General features: G+C 41.6%; 1 protein-coding gene across 1 annotated transcript; it reads left to right on the top strand.

Moving 5' to 3' along the window:
- Nucleotides 1–8,768: 8,768 nt before the first annotated feature.
- LOC125285586 (fatty acid-binding protein homolog 9-like) lies at nt 8,769–19,904 on the top strand. Its single transcript, XM_048230115.1, has 8 exons — nt 8,769–8,919; nt 9,428–9,603; nt 10,134–10,235; nt 12,145–12,183; nt 17,459–17,609; nt 17,901–18,076; nt 18,466–18,567; nt 19,554–19,904. Exons 1-8 carry the CDS (start codon nt 8,847–8,849, stop codon nt 19,605–19,607), a joined length of 873 nt encoding a protein of 290 aa, XP_048086072.1. The 5' UTR covers nt 8,769–8,846; the 3' UTR covers nt 19,608–19,904.
- Nucleotides 19,905–21,578: the final 1,674 nt, after the last annotated feature.

Here is a 21,578-nt window from a genome sequence, read left to right as displayed (position 1 = left end):
ATTGGTGTTAAGATGGGCAGGAGTGTCAGTGTGGCACAGGGCATTGGTGTTAAGATGGGCAGGTCAGTGTGGCACAGGGCATGATGTTAAGATGGGCAGGAGTGTCAGTGTGGCAGAGGGCATTGGTGTTAAGATGGGCAGGAGTGTCAGTGTGGCACAGGGCATTGGTGTTAAGATGGGCAGGAGTGTCAGTGTGGCACAGGGCATGATGTTAAGATGGGCAGGGGTATTAGTGAGGCAGAGGGCATTGGTGTTAAGATGGGCAGGGGTATTAGTGAGGCAGAGGGCATTGGTGTTAAGATGGGCAGGGGTATTAGTGAGGCAGAGGGCATTGGTGTTAAGATGGGCAGGGGTATTAGGGGTATTAGTGAGGCAGAGGGCATTGGTGTTAAGATGGGTATTAGCGTAGTGCCAAATGCTATTTCTCAGTTTCAACACTGTAAACTGTGAAACGGTGCCAAATGTTAGCATGCTGTAAAATGTTGAAACAGTGCCAAATGTTATTTCATCCAAACCAGATGCCCATGCAGTCCTTTCACCCAGTCTGAGGTGACTCACCTGACACCTGCGGAACTTTGATCACACTTCTATTCCACCTGGGCTGTGATGTCGCAGGCTCTGATTGGCTGGCTGAGCCATCACCTCGCTGCAGAGATGATTGAAAAGCCTCACATGAGTCCAGACCAGACGCAGCACCCCAGAGACCAGTCCAGACCAGACGCTGCAGCTATCATGGCCGAGAAGTTTGTTGGGACCTGGAAGATGGTGGAGAGTGAACATTTTGATGAGTACTTCAAGGCACTGGGTATGAAAGGGTTCATTTTGGTGAGTACGATAGAAAATCGTTGGAACTCATTTGGGTGCTATAGCGCTCATTATGAAGGAATGGGGGCTTGACGAACTGACCCCACTTTATTGATTGTTCTTAGTGTTAATTTCGTCAGACGAGACGAGAGGAAATATGTTCGTCAACGACCTTTTTTTTCATGACTAAGACGAGACGATGACGAGGCGGCAGTAATGTCCTGAAACACTGACTAAGACTATCTTAAGATGCATTATTGTTTGAAAAAAAGGCGAGACTAAAATGTTTTGCATGAAATAAGAACTAAGATAAAATCTCTCTTCATTTTCGTCTACAAAATGAGAAGACAGAATATCTAGCTGTTATGTTTTCAAAATATTCGAATGAGTTCATAATAACAGCTTTCCTGTAGGCTAGTCTATGTGCTGTTGCTGCAACCCTGTGGCTGCAACACGAAACTACATGGAACAAAAACACTGGAGATTTCTGCCAGAGTTACCAACTAACTACCTAAGCTTTATGCCACAATGCTACATACCCAGAAGTTGAAGCTTCTCTCATACAAATTAACATCCACCAGAATGTCCATACGAAAATGTTCATCATGTAATGTCAACTATTTAACTAGTTAGACTGATGATGCAAAGTTTGTTAGCAAGTAAGCTAATATGGAAAGTTCGCTAGCAAGTTAGCTATGGCTAAGATGGAGAGTCTGTTTGGGGAATGTGTTGTGTTTGGCATATAAGCCATCTAGCGGTAGGAGTAAAACATTAATACTTTGGTCTCACGACAGTGTTTCTCAAACTTTTTCAGTTTCAGGACCACTTAACTAACCCTAGCTAAAAAAAAAAAAAAAAAGATTAGACCTACTTCAACAGTAGCCTATAATTAGTCTACACTATAGGCCTACTCACTGAACCACCTTGCTTATTGTCTTTGCACTTTGCTTATTGTGTGGATTCATACTGTATGATTTAAACTGGCATATCTTACATAGACAGTGTTGCAGAACTGTTTTTACATACAAGTTGGTTCAATATTGCAAACAACTCATCTATATTATATTTTACCCACGTCTGCTCACGGACCACTTGAGATAGCTTTGCGGACCACCAGTGATTCCCGGACCACACTTTGAGAAACACTGGTCTACGAATATGACAGTGGTCCAGTCAAATCTTTACTGTCTATGGTCAAATCCCAGCCGAGCTATAACTGTAGCTCGACTTACCTGTGCATGTAAAACATACTGACTGACAAAAAATCAGAATGAGTAATTATAACAGGCGAGTAGCCCTGTGGACACACAATATTGTTGGAAAATTGAGATGTGTGAAACACTATTTGACTCAAATGGTAATCAGAAATAATTTGTTATAAAAAAGACTAAAATGTGTTGACTAAAACTGACTAAGACTAAGATACCTTTAGTTTTCTTTATGACTAAAAACTAGACTAAAATGACGAGACTTTCAGTCGACTAAAAACTTGACTAACAAAAATGATATTTGAATGACTAAATATGACAAAGACTAAAAAAGGACATTTCACAAGACTAAGACTAAGACTAAATTAAAAACAAAATGAACACTAACACACACACACTATACACACACACTATATGTACACACACACTATACACACACATACACACACTATGTACACACACACTATACACACACACACACTATACACACTATACACACACACACACACTATACACACTATACACACTCACACACACACACACTATACACACACACTATACACACACACACACACACACACACACACACACACACTAGTTGTTCTTCCCTGTTCTGCGTTGCGTTATTGTTGTTGTTATTGTTGTTTGTAGCCTACGCTGTTTCTACGCTTGTCTGTTTCTACGCTTGTCTGTTTCTTCGTTTCCTATACGCTTGACTGGAGGCCTTTTTCCCAAGTGCTGTTGATCGGCAAAGTGTTGACCTCTTTGTTTTGTGATTTGTCTTTCTGTTTCAATCTTTGTTCATTTGTGTTGTCCTCACTAAGGAGAACTGCGGGTCCTCACTGTGACAGTTTGTTTTTCTTTTATTGCTTGTTTGTGATTTTACACTTTGTATATGTGAGCTGTCTGTCATCCTTGTCTGTCCCCTCTGTTTAGGTGCTGAGAGCCGAAAGTGGGGGCAGTTCCTGGTGGTGATGGGTTCCCATCTTTGTGTGCTGTGACATTTGTCTCTCACTGAGTGTATCATTGCCTTGCTTGTGTGTGTGTGTGACTAAGCGCGTGTGATTGGGGTGCCTCCTTTGGATACTCATTAATTAGCCGCTGCCCTCCCACCGGTCAGCCTCAGCCGTGCCCTCTTCAAGTTCTTTTATGGAACCATGTCTCTGTCAGTTCTACGAACCGGAGTGCCTTCCTGAGTTAAGGATACTGATCTCTGAATTATATCTTTGGGTGCAAGTCCCATCATGGCGTAGTCAGCTATTCTATCAGAGCCACATACACACACACACGGAGCCACATATCAAGCTGGCAAAAGGGCACAGCAGGAGTGATGAGCACAGTGGGGTTGCAGTGTGTGTGTAGACTTTAGGCTACAGTATGTGTGTGTGTTGCAGTGTGTGTGTAGACTTTAGGCTACAGTATGTGTGTGTGTTGCAGTGTGTGTGTAGACGTTAGGCTACAGTATGTGTGTGTGTTGCAGTGTGTGTGTAGACTTTAGGCTGATGTATTATGAGATGTGTACAGGGGGGTTGCAGTGTGTGTAGACGTTAGGCTATGTGTGTGTGTTGCAGTGTGTGTAGACGTTAGGCTGATGTATTATGAGGCTATTTAACCTTTGCTCTACAGCCCATAATAGGTCTGGTCACTCTTGGTGGTAACTACAGCGGTTTCCTCATTGTTACTATGGCAACCCATTGTGTGGGTGTTCACCGTGGTGATCCCTGAAGGTAGGAATCTTTTGGGACGTTATTGTTTGTAGTGTGCACATGCCTCTTTGGCATCATCATGAACTTGTACCCAGTGACCAGTAGTGACCAGTGACCCAGCACTGAACTGGACAACCTCTGACCTCTGGTAGTCTTTCTGGTAGAATAGAGGGGCATTCCGACAACGTGCGGTTTCATTACAATCCTGACTACAATCAGACTGAAAGGTAAACCTCCTGATAGAAGAACTATCAACTCAGAGTGAGAGGTAAATATCAACTGCGGGTTAAACCTCCTGATAGAAGAGCTCTTCATTGGCTTCATTCTCCAGTCAAAACAAAGCCAGAGGGTTTCTCCTTTACTATTTACTCCAGGTTACTCACTACACACACACATACAGACACACACACACACACATACAGACACACACACACACATACAGACACACACACACACACACATACAGACACACACACACACACATACAGACACACACACACACATACAGACACACACACACACACATACAGACACACACACACACATACAGACACACACACACACATACAGACACACACACACACATACAGACACACACACACACATGCAGACACACACACACACACATACAGACACACACAGTGTCAGACATTTGTCAGGATGCCAGCATGAGACACGCCAGAGCACAGTGTTACTGAACATTATGGACATGGGTTTGTGTAAGGTGTGTGTGTGTGAGGTGTGTGTGTGTGAGGTGTGTGTGTGTAAGGTGTGTGTGTGAAAAGCAAAAGACAACCTAGTTTTGTACTTGTGCTTTTGCAGAGAGCTTGACATAATATTATATGTTATTATTATTTTACAATAGTATGGTGGCAGGAAAATGTGATACTATTCATTTTACAATATTATGGGTGCAGGGAAATATAATATATAATCCTTATCAAAAGTATATGACCCTCACTGTTAGCCACAAAGAGGAATCACTCAAACATCAATTGGGTATATTAAATGTTTATTCTGATTCTTCATTCATACACAGAGAAATAACATGGCACACACTGACAGAGAGAGGGAGAGAGACACAGTGTCATTCTGATCCAAAACATTTTCTGTCAAGGATGTGAGTGTTGCTAGGGTGTGTATACAGCACATTTGACCAAAGACGAAGAGAAACGTGTAGCCAAACACTCCTCACCGTGACAAACTTGTTGTCACTCACCAACTCTCTCTCAATGGTCCGCCCCAGGTCTGCTTCTGGACCAGCGTGCCATTGTCCAAGTGAATAACTAAACCAAACAAAAACAAAGATGTTGAGATAATGACTCATTCTAGTCTTTCGGTCATCACCGGTGGTTGAGATAATGACTCATTCTAGTCTTTCGGTCATCACCGGTGGTTGAGATAATGACTCATTCTAGTCTTTCGGGCATCACCGGTGGTCTCTTCAAACTCTTCGTTCAGTTTCAACTTGATTTCTTTTCTTCCCGTATTCCAGGTTATGGTTCCATCAGCGTCCACGGAAACGGTCACACTTGATCAGCGTCCAACGGAGACGGTCACACTTGGTCAGCGTCCACGGAAACGGTCACACTTGGTCAGTGTCCACGGAGACGGTCACACTTGGTTCGACTTTGCCTGCAATCTGACGCTTAGCAAAGCCCACACCTGCAGAAAACACATCAGAGGCATCACTTACCCAATCTGCAGGTTAACTTGCCACAAATACACACATATCTTATATCTCAGGTTATTATGCCACAAATACACACACACATATCTTATATCTGCAGGTTAACTTGCCACAAATACACACACATATCTTATATCTCAGGTTAACATGCCACAAATACACACACACATCTTATATCTCAGGTTAACATGCCACAAATACACACACAAATCTTATATCTCAGGTTAACATGCCACAAATACACACACATACTGTATCTTATATCTGTACCTAACCCTTTCCACAAGAATGTTCTCAAATAGTTGGTACTCAATTTTAAAACAGAAACATTTTCATACCCAGTGCCGTGAGGTACTCATCAAAATGAACCCTTTCATACACAGTGCCTTGAGGTACTCATCAAAATGAACCCTTTCATACCCAATGCCTTGAGGTACTCATCAAAATGAAAAGAAATGTATTTAGAAAAAAGAACCCTCGTGAACCATTTTGTTTTGTTGCCAGCGTAAAAACAAGTAGGCTTACTGTCGGCCTATCCTTGCCATGACAAGATCAAATATTTTGTCTAATGCACAAATTTGAAACAAAATGGGATGATTTGAACAATGTAGGACATAGCATAGGCCTATCCATATCAAAAAAAAGTTTAGACAATTTGGAACTCCAGCTTTCACCGCCGCAGTTTTTATTAATCAGAACTGCACAATCTGCACCATAAAACTGGCTTTAACAGACGATCTAGCGGGTTTTAGGAAAATACAACCCGGAACTAAAAAAACAGACCAGGCCTCTACTCCAAACCTGTAGCCACACCAGGCGTGTAAAAGAGACGGGCGTCTATTTGGGACTTTTATTTGAAGTTTAACGGTATATCACATTGCATCATGTTGATATTAATAACAGTACGTTATAATATGCTAACACCACATGGCTAATGTACAGTGTTGGGAACGTTACTTTAAAAAAGTAATTAGTTATAGTTACTCACTACTTGTTCCAAAAAGTAACTGAGTTAGTAACTGAATTACTCTATGATAAGAGTAACTCGTTACCAGGGAAAGTAACTATTTGCTATATATGTCAAAGAATTTGGATTTTTTTGAGCAGGCAGTTGAAATGAGTAGAACAGACAGGTGTTTGTAGGCTACATAACTTTCGATATTTATTAGATAGATAGATAGATAGATAGATACTTTATTGACCCCCAAGGGGAAATTCAAGATATCGCACATCGACAGACCTACAGTTGACTTCAGCCTGTGTCATAGGTTTTTGTTGTGAGGCAGAAAGATCTAGCTTTTGCTGCTTGGAGGACTTTGCTCCGAGTCCTTCTTTGCTAGTGGATGGCGAGCTATCATCTGTAGTGGAGGTATCGGTGTTTTTGGCCACTAGCCTTAGATGCGTGTGTGAGATGCTTCATTAAATTAGAGTTGCTTACAACGGATGTCGACAAAGTCTTCGCTCCTGGACATAATGTACACATTACATGCACGTTCTTGCCTTTGACCACAATGAATTTAAAGTAGTGCTTATATCTCCACCTTGAAAATGCCAACTTTTCATCGGATTGCTCCAGACCGTTGCTGTTTCGTCGAATCTCTATTTTAGCTGTTGCGTGTGTGTGTGGCACGTGTGCTGGCAAGTGTGTAAAAACACTGGCTCTGATTGGCTATCATGAAACATGACTCTGCCTTAGCCAATCATAATCGCTTATGTCGTTATTACCCCGCCCCTCACTAGCTGTGAGCCAGGGTGCGTTCGGATTACACAGTTTATTCAATCAATGCATAGTAACGCCCTGTATTTAACGTCCAGTAACGTTAACGGCATTGTAACGACGGGAAAAGTGATTAGTTAGATTACCCCGTTACCGAAAAAATAACGTTGTTACCTAACGCCGTTCTTTTAAACACTGCTAATGTATATTACATTGCATCATGTTGACATTAACAACAGTACATTATACAATGCTAACACCACATGGCTAAGGCATAAACACTACATTTGCACATGCAAAAAGCAAAAAAGTCAGAGTTAAAGCAAACACACAGAGGATAGGGTCAGAGGTTTATTTGTCTGTTGCGTAGGTTTTAGGTAGACCTTTATCCCGTCGTCCTGGTGGGTCAATAGCCTGTTCAAAAGAAATCACATGACGGATCACTGGCACGTTGACAGGTACCTTATTACATAAAGGAACAGCACATCTTTGTGCAAATGGAGACATGGCAGACTATGCTTCCCAGCCTACCTGTTTTTCCATCATGTGCAAACCATACAAACCTACCTCATGTAAGCCCTAGTGCCAAGACAACAGGCCACCTGGTGCCAAGATAATAGGCCTCTCTGTGCTAAAACTCTCAGAGTTGAAACAGTGAGGTCATCACATGCATTACAATACCCACAATGCACCCACTCAACTGCCATTTCCATTCAATTCTTTGCTTTTCTTTTGAAAATACATTACTTTTATTGCCTGTTTGATTTTGCTGATTTTGACTTTGTGACCTAGTTTTTGAAAAGTGCTATGCAAATAAAGATTATTATTATATTTTATATATAGTGTTATAGTGATATAGTGTAAATAAAGATTATTATTATATTTTTATGTTCTGTAACAGCATCAGGACTTCATCCAACTTAAAAAGACATCCCACGTCCAAAGACAGCCTGTAATAACTTTGGACAAAAGCCAAATACCAGAACCATAACTATAAATGTAGATTATTAATGAAACGTGGCAATGTTGCTGTTGTGCACTTTGTGCCATGTGATATGTATAAGTATATATATAAGTATATATACTCTTTTGATCCCGTGAGGGAAATTTGGTCTCTGCATTTATCCCAATCCGTGAATTAGTGAAACACACACAGCACACAGTGTACACACAGTGAGGTGAAGCACACACTAATCCCGGGCGCAGTGAGCTGCCTGCATCAACAGCTATTTCGGGGAGCAGTGAGGGGTTAGGTGCCTTGCTCAAGGGCACTTCAGCCGTGCCTACTGGTCGGGGCTCGAACCGGCAACCCTCCGGTTACAAGTCCAGAGTGCTAACCAGTAGGCCACGGCTGCCCCTATATGTTACTGTGAGACGTGATATGTAAAGTTGCATGAACAGTGACTGTGAAACCGACTTTGTGGATAATCCGCTAATTAACTAACTTGCTCACTATAGCATTGCGTTGCGGTCAGCGCAGCCATTATGACAGGAGAACTGAGCTGAACCAACAGACGGGTTGACCTCTTGCCCTAATCCTCATGTTTGAACAGCAGGGAATATCAGACAGTGCTGAGTGATGTCACAAGCTGTGATTGGTTGTCTGGCTGCACAGCTGTCTAAGAGTTACCACACGCCAAGACTTCACCTGAACGTGGACTTTCAGACACACCACCCCAGAGACCAGACCAGACCAGACCAGACCAGACGCTGCAGCTATCATGGCCGAGAAGTTTGTTGGGACCTGGAAGATAGTGGAGAGTGAAAATTTTGATGAGTACCTCAAGGAACTGGGTATGAAAGGGTTCATTTTGATGAGTACCTCAAGGCACTGGGTATGAAAGGGTTCATTTTGATGAGTACCTCAAGGCACTGGGTATGAAAGGGTTCATTTTGATGAGTACCTCAAGGCACTGGGTATGAAAGGGTTCATTTTGGGGTTACATTCATTGGATGTCTGTGTATGTTTAAACTTGTTTGGTGATCAATCTTAAGGATTGAGTAATGTGTGTCTTAATGAGTGTGTCATGTGTGTGTGTGTCTTAAGGACTGAGTAATGTGTGTGTGTCATGTGTGTTGTTTGTGTGTGAACTGTTTCGATGATTAATCTTAAGGAGTGTGTCATGTGTGTTGTTTGTGTGTGAACCGTTTCGGTGATTAATCTTAAGGAGTGTGTCATGTGTGTTGTTTGTGTGTGAACCGTTTCGGTGATTAATCTTAAGGTGTGTCATGTGTGTTGTTTGTGTGTGAACTGTTTCGGTGATTAATCTTAAGGAGTGTGTGTCATGTCTGGTGTTTGCAGGCGTGGGCTTCGCTCTCCGCCAGATTGCGAGCCGAGCCAAGCCAAGCCAGATCGTGACTCTGGACACTGATGGAACCATCACCATGAAGACGTTAACCACTTTCAAAAACACAGAGATTAAGTTCAAGTTGAACGAAGAGTTCGAGCAGATCACTGGTGATGACAGAAAGACTAAGGTGAGTGAGGCGCTATGGTGCTATGTGCAAAAACAGCCATTGAAAATGCTGGAAAAAAGAAGCTAGAAATAGATGTTATTTGCTTTTGCCTTATATTCTTTGTTTTGACCAGATTTCCTCTGAAGTTAGCACACAGACCGGCTAGCGGCCTGCTCTCTTGCAATACCACGGGAGTTAACTTGCAATACCACTGGAGTAATACCACTGAAGTTAACTTGTAAAACCACTGACCAGCTAGAGCCATTACACTACACTTAGCATTTTTTTTATATTTATATATAATTATTTTTTATTGTGTGAAGTTATTAGGGTCAGCACGTTACAAATGAAGATACCATTCAAACTATACTTAGAGGGAAAATAAAAGCAAATTTTAAATTACATTACTCTCTAAACACGTTCATTAAAAAAAGAGAGAGAAAACTCCAAAAACACACATACACATAGCACCATTAAGGGTTTAAAGGCATTTAGAGATATTTTACCTGTGGGTAGTTGATCGGTTACCTTCTATGTGTGTGCATTTGCAGAACGTAGTGACCCTGGACAATGGTGTAATGATTCAGAAGCAGACCTGGGATGACAAGGAGACGACCATTGAGAGAGAGTTGGTGGGCGACAAGTTCATTGTGGTAAGGATTGAAACACCACACATTTTATATTTAAAGCTGCAGTTGGCAATTTTTTTAATTATATTTACTGATACCGACACTATGCTCCGACAGAACAACATAAATCAGCTGGTTTTAGAAAAAAACCTGCACTTCTACCTCCACCTAGAGCCTGTTATTTGTTTTGCAAAAATCCACAGCTCCCGGTTCTTTTGGTCCAATCAGAACAGGGCTGTGTGAGATCTGACTGTTAACCAGTGCAGTCTGGTGCACACTGACGAGCACAAACTTGATGAGAGGGTGCTTGGTGGTAGTGGGGGAGGGGCATGAGAGTTGTAAACATTCAAAATTTTGGCTAGGTCTCCTCAATCTGTCAGATTTGCTAACTGCAGCTTTAAAGGAACCACCAACTTCTTTGGCAAATTAGTTTATTTGCCATTTACCCTAGAGTTGGATAAGATAATACATTCCCTTCTTTTCTCTGTGTGTGTAATAACTGACACTTTTATCCTCACTCCTCAGTTAGCCTATAGCTAGCCTAGGCCTATTGCTAAAAGGCTAACTGGTGTAAGCCCCTTCCAGTGGAGTATGCTAAGCTAGGCAAACTGGTGTAATCCGCTTCCAGTGAATTATGCTAAGCTAGGCTAACAGTGTCAGACTGGGTTATTGCACACACACACAGTGAATTATGCTAAGCTAGGCTAACGGTGTCAGACTGGGTTATTGCACACACACACAGTGAATTATGCTAAGCTAGGCTAACAGTGTCAGACTGGGTTATTGGACACACACACAGTGAAGAGAAGGGAATCAGAGATGCACCGATTGCAATTTTCTGGGCCTATTCCGATTTTTCCTAGAGTTTGACCTGCCGATTTTAGACAATTCTGATTTCAATTTTTCTAACCACTTTACAGCACACACAAATATTTATTTTCTATCCTTTTTAAAATAGAACATTTTAACATAGAAATTGAATCAACTTTTCAGTAATGGAATGGCTGTAAAGAAAAACAGACAGATTATTTTCCAAGTCTAACTTCAGCTGCACTATCAAACTATACAGCAGGCCTAATGCTTCGCAGTGTGGGACATTCACACACTACTAAATGCACTGTGTTATGGGGCAACCATTTTCTTTTCACATCCATGCTGCCATGGAACATATTTTCACATGCATATGCATTTATGGGAGGGTGAGGGAAAAGTGGGAGTATCACGCAAACACAGCGGGAGAAGTGCTAATTAGGTGCTGTCACTACTATTAAACGTCTTCAGCCCATGTAATGTCTGTGTGAATGAATAATATATCTTAAATAAATAAATGTTCTTCATTAAAATACAGGGTGCATAAGTATTCATACCCCTATGTTAATTCCCATAGAAGCAGCAGACAGATTTTTATTTTTAAAGGCCAGTTATTTCATGGATCCAGGGTACTATACATCCTGATAAAGTTCCCTTGGCCTTTGGAATTGAAATAACCCCACATCATCACATACCCTTCAACATACCTAGAGATTGGGATGGTTTTATTTCAGTTAGCCTAATAGTTGGTTTTATTTGCATTGAGAGATGATCTTATGGAAAGTACCCCATGCCAATCGTGAGATATGGTAACGGGTATGTGATGAATGATGTGTTCAGGTCTTGATGTTGTACTGCTTTGGATCTTGCGCATTATATTAGATTTACAATTTAGTGGTTGTCTAGGCAACACAAAGCATAGAGATTTTGACGGTTATTTCTTCACGTTCTACTGCTATTACTACGCCATCTTTAAATATTGTACCCTAAAACATGCTCCTGTTACCTCTACGCCATCTTTAAATATTGTACCCTAAAACATGCTCCTGTTACCTCTACGCTATCTTTAAATATTGTACCCTAAAACATGCTCCTGTTACCTTCTTTGTCTGCCTGTCCATAGAGATGCAAGGCGGGAGATGTGGTGTCGGTGAGGACGTACGCGAGGGCCTAAGTCTCTGGAGGCCTGTGGGATGTGAAGACAACAGAAGACTCTCAGATCAGAGTCGTATTTTCCTCTGGATAACTGAAACAGCACTTGTGGCATTTGAATGTGTGTGAGTGTGTGTGTGTGTATGTGCGTGTGCGTGCGTGGTTCAATTACTGCAGTGTATCAATCCAGAATAAAAGTGAAATTGTCTTACACTGATTCAATTATTTTTTATTTTATTATTCAAGGAACAAGTTTGTTTGGGTATTTGTCACACAAATGGACACAAAACTGGAAAATGTATGTTTGATTTAATTGCATAATCTACGAAATCACAGTCAAACATAAGTTTGAATATGTTACTGCAAGTAAGTTTATCAGATTGTATCTTAGCCAGGGCCGTAGTCACCATAGACATTGGCCTATGTATTTCAATGACACACGTCTTCTGCTAATATGCACGGACGAGCCTACCACTTACTTATGTCGTTTAGCACTCGCCCGAGACCAACAACAACAACCCACCGCATGAGTCTGTCTGTGTACACTGTCTTTCACTCTTGTCTTTTCACACACACACACACACACAAGGTGCACTATTTCAAACAGGTTTTTTTCTCAGGGCACCAGCATTAGGATGTGTACAGGTCACGGAGAGGCATTCTGGAAAAATAGTATCATTGTGTCAGCATTGAAAAACGCAAAGAAGTGAGTGTGAGTGCTTTAAAGTGCATAAGGCAATAGAGTAGTGTGAGTGCTTTAATATAGTAGTGTGAGTGCTTTAATAGAGTAGTGTGAGTGCTTTAAAGTGCATCAGGCAATAGAGTAGTGTGAGTGCTTTAATATAGTAGTGTGAGTGCTTTAATAGAGTAGTGTGAGTGCTTTAATATAGTAGTGTGAGTGCTTTAAAGTGCATAAGGCAATAGAGTAGTGTGAGTACTTTAATATAGTAGTGTGAGTGCTTTAATAGAGTCGTGTGAGTGCTTTAATAGAGTAGTGTGAGTGCTTTAATTAAAGCAGTGTGAGTGCTTTAATATAGTAGTGTGAGTGCTTTAAGTAGTGTGAGTAGTGTGTAGTAGTGTGCTTTAAGTGCTTTAAAGTGCTTTAAGGCAATGTAGTAGTGTGAGTGCTTTAATATAGTAGTGTGAGTGCTTTAATAGTTAATAGAGTCGTGTGAGTGCTTTAATAGAGTAGTGTGAGTGCTTTAATTAAAGCAGTGTGAGTGCTTTAATATAGTAGTGTGAGTGCTTTAATAGAGTAGTGAGTGCTTTAATATAGTAGTGTGAGTGCTTTAATAGAGTAGTGTGAGTGCTTTAAAGTGCATAAGGCAATGTAGTAGTGTGAGTGCTTTAATATAGTAGTGTGAGTGCTTTAATAGAGTAGTGTGAGTGCTTTAATATAGTAGTGTGAGTGCTTTAATAGAGTAGTGTGAGTGCTTTAAAGTGCATAAGGCAATATAGTAGTGTGAGTGCTTTAATATAGTAATAGTAGTGTGAGTGCTTTAATAGAGTAGTGTGAGTGCTTTAATATAGTAGTGTGAGTGCTTTAATATAGTAGTGTGAGTGCTTTAATAGAGTAGTGTGAGTGCTTTAAAGTGCATAAGGCAATAGAGTAGTGTGAGTGCTTTAATATAGTAGTGTGAGTGCTTTAAAGTGCATAAGGCAATATAGTAGTGTGAGTGCTTTAATAGAGTAGTGAGTGCTTTAATATAGTAGTGTGAGTGCTTTAAAGTGCATAAGGCAATATAGTAGTGTGAGTGCTTTAATAGAGTAGTGTGAGTGCTTTAATATAGTAGTGTGAGTGCTTTAAAGTGCATCAGGCAATAGAGTAGTGTGAGTGCTTTAATAGAGTAGTGTGAGTGCTTTAACAGAGTAGTGTGAGTGCTTTAATATAGTAGTGTGAGTGCTTTAAAGTGCATCAGGTTATAGAGCATCACAGTATAAGGTATCACAGTAAAATTCCATTTGCAGTAGTATATTGTCCAATAACATGTCTTATTGATTTAGAACACTGCAACCACGCTACACCCACCAATCTTTCTGTTAGGAAAAACAGAACTTAGTGCTTGTGAAACCTCTTGTAAAAAAATCCGGGAAGTAAAGAAACTATGATAGTTAGGTGGCAAACTTGTGTAAAAGCAGTGGTGGGACACTACATATTGATACATTAATACATACTGTACATGCATGTGTCTCACTGCAAGACACAAGTGATGAGATGAAGGCTTGAGTGAGATCATACGGAGTGTGTTGTCCATACAGGAGTCACTACACTTATCAGCAGGGGCGCTGCTAGAAAATTTGGGCCCTATGACAGACAATAGTTCTGGGGCCCCCGATGTTATAGAGTATTATCAGGCGTCAGTGCTGCCCCCAACAGCCCCCTGCTTATCCTGCCCCCCCAGCCCCTGCTTATCTGCCCCCCCCCCCAGCAGCGCCCCTGCTTATCTGCCCCCCCCCCAGCAGCGCCCCTGCTTATCTGCCCCCCAGCAGCACCCCTTAAAATGTATTTTATTTGTAGGTTTGCATGGTTCAGCAGATGGGGGGGCACCTTGGTGAGGACGGGAACAGGAAAGACATCCCACAGGACCCTCATGTGAACAGGAGTGAAGGGTGCTTCATGTGAACAGGAGTGAAGGGTACTTCATGTCTTCATTCATCCAAAGACAATAGAAACGGGTAACATCGCATCATCTTGGTATTGATATTGACAGCAATATTTCATAATATGCTTTCCCCAAATGACCAAGGTTTAAACTGTACATTTGCATCTGCAGATAACCAGAAAAAACCCTCCATTGAAAGCAAATGCGTTCAGGAAAGGGTCACTAGTTTGTCTTTCAGATCAGGCAGACCTTTATCCAGGTGGGCCAACTCGGCACAAAACAGATCATGTGACCCATCGCTGACATACTGACAGACAGTTGTCTCTTACAGAGCTCTCTCACACAGATTGTTCAAAGTCCTTTTGCAGTGGTGAGACCGTACCACATCCCACACTATACCACATACCGCACTACAGAGCCGGACAGTAACGGAGTACATTTACTTGAGTACAGTTTTGAGGGATCTGTACTTTACTCGAGTATCATTTTTGAGGAGTACTCATGACTTTACTCAAGTACATTTGAGAGGCAAATATTGTACTCTTTACTCCACTACATTTCTATCCATAGCCTTGAGTACCTGTTACTTCTTCTAAAAAAAAGGAAAAGCAAAAAATCTCGAAACCCTCAATTTGTTGTTTCCTCTCAAACGTGATTGGATTGTGCAGGCGCCACTGATTGGGACAGCCAGCAATCACCTTCAGCTTTCCGCCAAAGTCAACTCCATGGTCAGATTTAGATAAGAGATGAAACCATGGACGAAACAATGGATGAAGACGCAACAGGTCCCTCCCGGGAATGTGCCAACCTGTGGCCCCACCTTGCCAGACTATTTCAATTTTCTGAACAAGTTAATGATAGTTTTCGCTTCAAGTGTTTCAATTACAAAATAGTATTTTTATTTGAAATACTGCACATCCCTGGCAACATGGTAAAAAGATGAAAATGACTTGATTTTACTTTCAATTCCTTTTACATTCTCCAAGGTATTAACATTAACATTTTTCATAACTCCATGTAGGACGTTTCTGTACATAAATGTAAGCACTGTGGCAGTAGTAATGCAATATTTAGAAAATGTACCCTTGTACTCTTGATACTCAAGTACTTTAAAAACAAGTACTTCAGTACTTTTACTTAAGTAGACATCTGACTGTTATACTTTTACTTGTACTTGAGTAAAATTGAGCAAAGGGTATCTGTACTTTTACTCAAGTAATGAAGCTGTGTACTCTGTCCGCCTCTGCCGCACTAGAAACTTTGGGGGTCAGTGACCCTGCAGAACTCAGGTTTGATTCCAACCTGCGGTCATTTCACAGGTTCGATTCTGGCTTGTTCAAAGTCCTTTTGCAGTGGTGAGACCGTACCACCGTACCGTATCATTTCAACGGTTTTGTTCTTGGTTGTGTTTATCGTACATCAAATCCCATGTAGCCTAGGCCTACATACACAGACATAAAAGGCATGTTTTTGTTGATTGGCAGCAAAAATAGAGTTTACATTATTACCTAGCAATTGGCGCGCAACCACAGACCCAGACCCCACTTAGTAGTTACACGCGCCTGTCCTAGTTGCTCTGTAGGCTAATATAGAAGGGACAGCAGCAGGGAGAGGAGTCCAAAGCCAGTACGTGTGTCTGCGTCAAACAGTGCATCAGGGCCAATATAGGTAAGAAACTATAGGAAATGTTTCAACATTGTATTCACCACAGGCATTACGCATTTTGGGTCGTGTGGTGGGTGCTTCGTCTCCCCCTAGTGCTTCTCCGCGGAAAAACGAATATGCAACTTTCTGGTCGCGGTCCGAACACATCCGGATGTAACTCAGCGTAAGTATCCAATCGTGCCTCGGAAATGTAGTCAGATTGTAGTTTCTAAGAAGACTGCAAAACGGACTTCGACTTGGCTTTGTTGCTGTTGAAATTGTAAGTAGCCTACCCTTGGGTGAACTTCGTTTTGGTAATGTGGTTTGATAGTCTCTTGAACAATGTGTTTGCTCGACCGTTTTATTGTATTGTTAATATTTTTTTTTTGTGTGTGTATTGTTAATATTATGAGTGACAATGCACCATATAGTCTAAGTTCAACAGCAGACAATTAGCAGCATAACTTTATAATTTAAAATGTATATATATAGCCTATTTATTTATTTATTTATTTATTGTTTTTTTTTTTTTGGGGGTCCTGGATTTTCACATCAAATGTGGCAACCCTAGTCCCTTACTCCTACACTGTACTGTCCTATCGTCATAAAGGTTAAAGCCCATCAAACAATTGTCTACTTCCAGTGAATTATGCTAAGCTAGGCTAACGGTGTCAGACTGGGTTATTGCACACATGCAGAGAAGAAAAGGGTATGTATCCTCTTTATCTATCTTTGGAGTTGACAGCAAATGATCTAATTTCCCAAAAGAGTTGTTCTGTTCCTTCAACTCTCCATCGGCCTTCTGGCACAAGGCTGCTCTGTCCTCTCACCCAGTCTGCTGCCTGTGGTCAGCGCAGACCTTGAGAAAAGGATGCTGACTTGCTGACTCATTAGAGAGGAGTTGAACTCTTCCCTATTTCTCCACATATTTTAACCACAGAGAATGGTGAGCAGCGTGATGTCATGTTCTAGGCTCTGATTGGCTGTCACCGTTGAGCCCTGGTCACAGAGCTGCTTGAAAAGCAGCCCGTCTGAGAGACGCCAAGACTTCACCTGAATGTGGACTTTCAGACGCACCACCCCAGAGACCAGACCAGACCAGACGCTGCAGCTATCATGGCCGAGAAGTTTGTTGGGACCTGGAAGATGGTGGAGAGTGAAAATTTTGATGAGTACCTCAAGGCACTGGGTATGAAAGGGTTCATTTTGATGAGTACCTCAAGGCACTGGGTATGAAAGGGTTCATTTTGATGAGTACCTCAAGGAACTGGGTATGAAACGGTTCATTTTTGGGGTTACATTCATTGGATATCTGTGTGCGTTTAAACTAGTTTGGTGATCAATCTTAAGGATTGAGTAATGTGTGTGTCTTAAGGACTGAATCATGTGTGTGTCTTAATAAGTGTATCGTGTGTGTGTGTGTCTTAATGAGTGTGTCGTGTGTGTGTCTTAATGAGTGTGTCGTGTGTGTGGTTTGCAGGTGTCGGCTTTGCCCTGCGGCAGGTAGCCAGCAGAGCCAAACCGAGCTTGACCATCACCATGGATACTGATGGAACCATCACCATGAAGACTCAAAGCACTTTCAAAAACACAGAGGTCAAGTTCAAACTGAACGAAGAGTTCGACGAGACCACCGGTGATGACCGAAAGACCAAAGTGAGTGAGCGATGATTAAGGCTGGAGGGTTTGCCATTTGGGGACATTGTGGGTTTCCTACAGTGTGTGTGTACGCGTCGCAGAACGTAACGTGATTCCTACAGTGTGTGTGTACGCGTTGCAGATTCCTACAGTGTGTGTGTACGCGTCGCAGAACGTAACGTGATTCCTACAGTGTGTGTGTACGCGTTGCAGATTCCTACAGTGTGTGTGTACGCGTTGCAGAACGTAACGTGATTCCTACAGTGTGTGTGTATGCGTTGCAGAACGTAACGTGATTCCTACAGTGTGTGTGTATGTGTTGCAGAACGTAACGTGATTCCTACAGTGTGTGTGTATGTGTTGCAGAACGTAACGTGATTCCTACAGTGTGTGTGTACGCGTTGCAGAACGTCATGGCGCTGGACAAGGGCACGCTGGTCCAGACGCAGACGTGGGATGGCAAGGAGACGACCATCGAGCGGGAGGTGGGGGATGGCAAGCTGATTGCGGTAAGGAGTGAGACACTGTCATCTTTGTATCTAAGCAACGGGCTTTATGGGCTTTATGTGTGTTGAGGATGTATTTATTTCTATTTATGCCACCTGTGGTGTGTGTGGTGTGTGTTGTGGGTATTTATGTGACCGTCTGTGGTGTGTGCGTCTGTGTGTGTCTATGTGTGTGTGTGGTGTGTGTTGTGTGTATTTATGTGCCGTCTGTGATGTGTGTTGAGATGAATGTCCTGCTTCTGCTATTGATGACGGAATGAATCCATTTGCAGTAAATTCAGGTGGAGCCAAAGTCCCAGTGGTGAGACCGTACCACATACCACACAGTGCAACCATGGAAAACTGCAGCCAATCAAAACATTACTTCAATGGCTAGCTGTATAATTTGCAGCCAATCAAAACATTACTTCAATGGCTGGCTGTATAATTTGCAGCCAATCAAAACATTACTTCAATGGCTGGCTGTATAATTTGATTGGCGGCTAAACTCAAATATCAACAGTTTATATAATAATAACTCTCTCTCTCTTCCTCTCCCCCTCTCTTTTCCCAGACTCCTCTAAATGCCCTCCGCTAGAAAATATTTAACATTTGTTATTTATTCTGTCCCATTAGGATCCCCTCCATCTATTCACCCTGGGGCCCACACTCTGACTGAGTGTAGAGATTAAGAACTAAATGACTGAGTGTAGAGATAAAGAACTAAATGACTGAGTGTAGAGATTAAGAACTAAATGACTGAGTGTAGAGATGGTTTAAAGAACTAAATAGTGTAGAGATTAAGATCTAAATGGCTGAGTGTAGAGATTAAGAACTAAATAACTGAGTGTAGAGATTAAGAACTAAATGACTGAGTGTAGAGATTAAGAACTAAATGACTGGGTGTAGAGATGGTTTAAAGAACTAAATAGTGTAGAGATTAAGAACTAAGATTAAGAAGAGTGTAGAGATGGTTTAAAGTCTCATGCCTTCCTTCTTTCTCTCCATAGAAATGTAAGATGGGGGGGGTGGTGGCGGTGAGAACGTACGTGAAGGAGGCGTGAGGCGGATATCACAGCGGATGTCAGCGGACGCTTGTGATGTCTTACGGAGTGTGTTGGGCAGCTTCTGACGTCTGCGGGATCTGAAGAACAGAGAGCCAGGAGAGACGGAGAGTTTTGCTCATTGACCTCTGTGGATCAGTGAAACAGCACAATGAAGTGTGTGTGTGTGTGTTGGGTTGGGGGGTTATTCCACTGTGTATCAATGGTCAGAATAAAGGTCAAATTGTATTATGGGCCCCAAACTGTAACACAAATGTAGGTTTGATTTACTAAAATAAATAAAATAAAATGCCTTCACTCCTTTAGTCTCTGGATGTCAGTGAGGAGAACACTACAGTGTTCTAGAATCAGGCCAGCGCTACAGTGTTCTAGCATGAGTCCAACGCTACAGTGTTCTAGAATGATTCCAATGCTACAGTATTAACGTTTTTCATGTGACGTATTCTAGGTTCTATAGCTTTGTTTACATCCACCAGGTAGACAAGGGACAAGTTGAACCCATTGAACATCGTTGTCTGCAGCTGCCTCTCAGTAGGCTACATCTCTGTATTTCAGCAATGTCAACATTTCAGGCATCAATAAAGGTGATGATGAAATGTTATCCCATTGTTCAATATTTGATAGCCTGTCACAGGAACGTTATTTCGCTAAAATCGCCCTGATTTGGTGCATTGATCTGTATCGATAACGTTAGGGGAGAACCTGCATGTAGCCTATGGTAGCCTAACTTTTTCTCTGTTCAAAACTTCGGTTTACACTTAAGACGATAGACTTTCTTAGAAGCTGTAAAATTTGGCCAGAAAGGAACATGTCTTTCCTCTGAAAGTTGACACAAAATCAAACAATATTTCATCATTTAACTTGAACTGAACAGCGACAGGTTTTGGTAGGCATGTAGACTCAGCAGACGTTAAAACGGTAGCCATAGCCAGCGTTAGTCAGCATCATGTAACATTAATGTCGTTAAAGTCATGAATTCTGTAACATATTATAACATATAACAGCGATGACTCATTCGAAGACGATCTGCATGGATATATAACCACCCAGAAAAACTCAGAATGTGAGTGATGAAGTTCATTAATTGTAGGCTATGAAACTTTTTTACTAGTTCATTGCAGCATCGGCTATATTAGGCTGTTATGCTAGCTCAGCCTTTAAATATGCTGTTATTTTAGTCATGTGGACTTGATTAAACGGGTAAAGATAATTCATAAACTGCTTATTTCTTACATGACTGAAGCAGTAGCCTAGGTTCAACAGTGGTGTTTGAGGTTGCTGTGTTAAGTTCAGCTCAAAAATCAGTTTATTTTGACATACGGGAGTTAGCCTAACGGAGCTGTAGGCTATAGCACATAAGCCTATTCTGTTTTCATTTATTTTGTGATAATCAAATGACATGATAACTTGAAATAGAAGGACAGAAGATAGGTGATTGATGTCCACAAGCACGAATTTCACGAGACAAATTAGAACAAACTGTTCCGGTAAAAATAATCTTGCTATGTTTAAAATGCTGCACTTTTCCCCTTCATAGCCTATCTCTGGCAATTCATTTTTGGATGACTGTAGATACAGTAGTTGTATTTTAGCCTACGTCTTCGTAGACAGTAGGCTACACCATTACCATTACCATTAGGCCATCTTGAGAATAAAAGACTTCACAGCTGCTAACGATCATCTTCCACAACCACGAGGATAGGTAGGCTAAACAGTTGTTCGTCGCCTTTTTGCTTCTTATTGTAAAACAAACTGTTAGGGCCTACACAAGTGGTCGGCATCCCGGTCAATATTTGATATTAAAAATTTCAATTTTGAAGCTATTTGTAACCATGTGTAGCCTATGCAACCCGACTGTTGTAGGCTTGCCTACCACTCTCTGCAGTGCCTTGCCTACCATTCTTGCCTACCACTCTAGTTGTAAACAAACGGTCACATTACATTATGACGTAGGTGCAAAACCTTAATATA

The sequence above is a fragment of the Alosa alosa genome, chromosome 20 (genome assembly GCF_017589495.1).
Source record: "Alosa alosa isolate M-15738 ecotype Scorff River chromosome 20, AALO_Geno_1.1, whole genome shotgun sequence".
NCBI classification, from domain to species: domain Eukaryota; kingdom Metazoa; phylum Chordata; class Actinopteri; order Clupeiformes; family Clupeidae; genus Alosa; species Alosa alosa.
Note: the sequence above shows the minus strand (reverse complement) of the source record. Positions and strands in the feature narration are given on the sequence as shown.

Bases quoted from the DNA above. Each gene is read 5' to 3' on its own strand.
- LOC125285586 (XM_048230115.1), top strand. From the start codon at position 8,847: ATGGCCGAGAAGTTTGTTGGGACCTGGAAGATAGTGGAGAGTGAAAAT. The intron at 12,184-17,458 runs GCGAGGGCCTAA...CCCGTCTGAGAG, and splicing joins TGGTGTCGGTGAGGACGTAC to ACGCCAAGACTTCACCTGAA. The intron at 18,568-19,553 runs GTAAGGAGTGAG...TTCTCTCCATAG, and splicing joins GGGATGGCAAGCTGATTGCG to AAATGTAAGATGGGGGGGGT.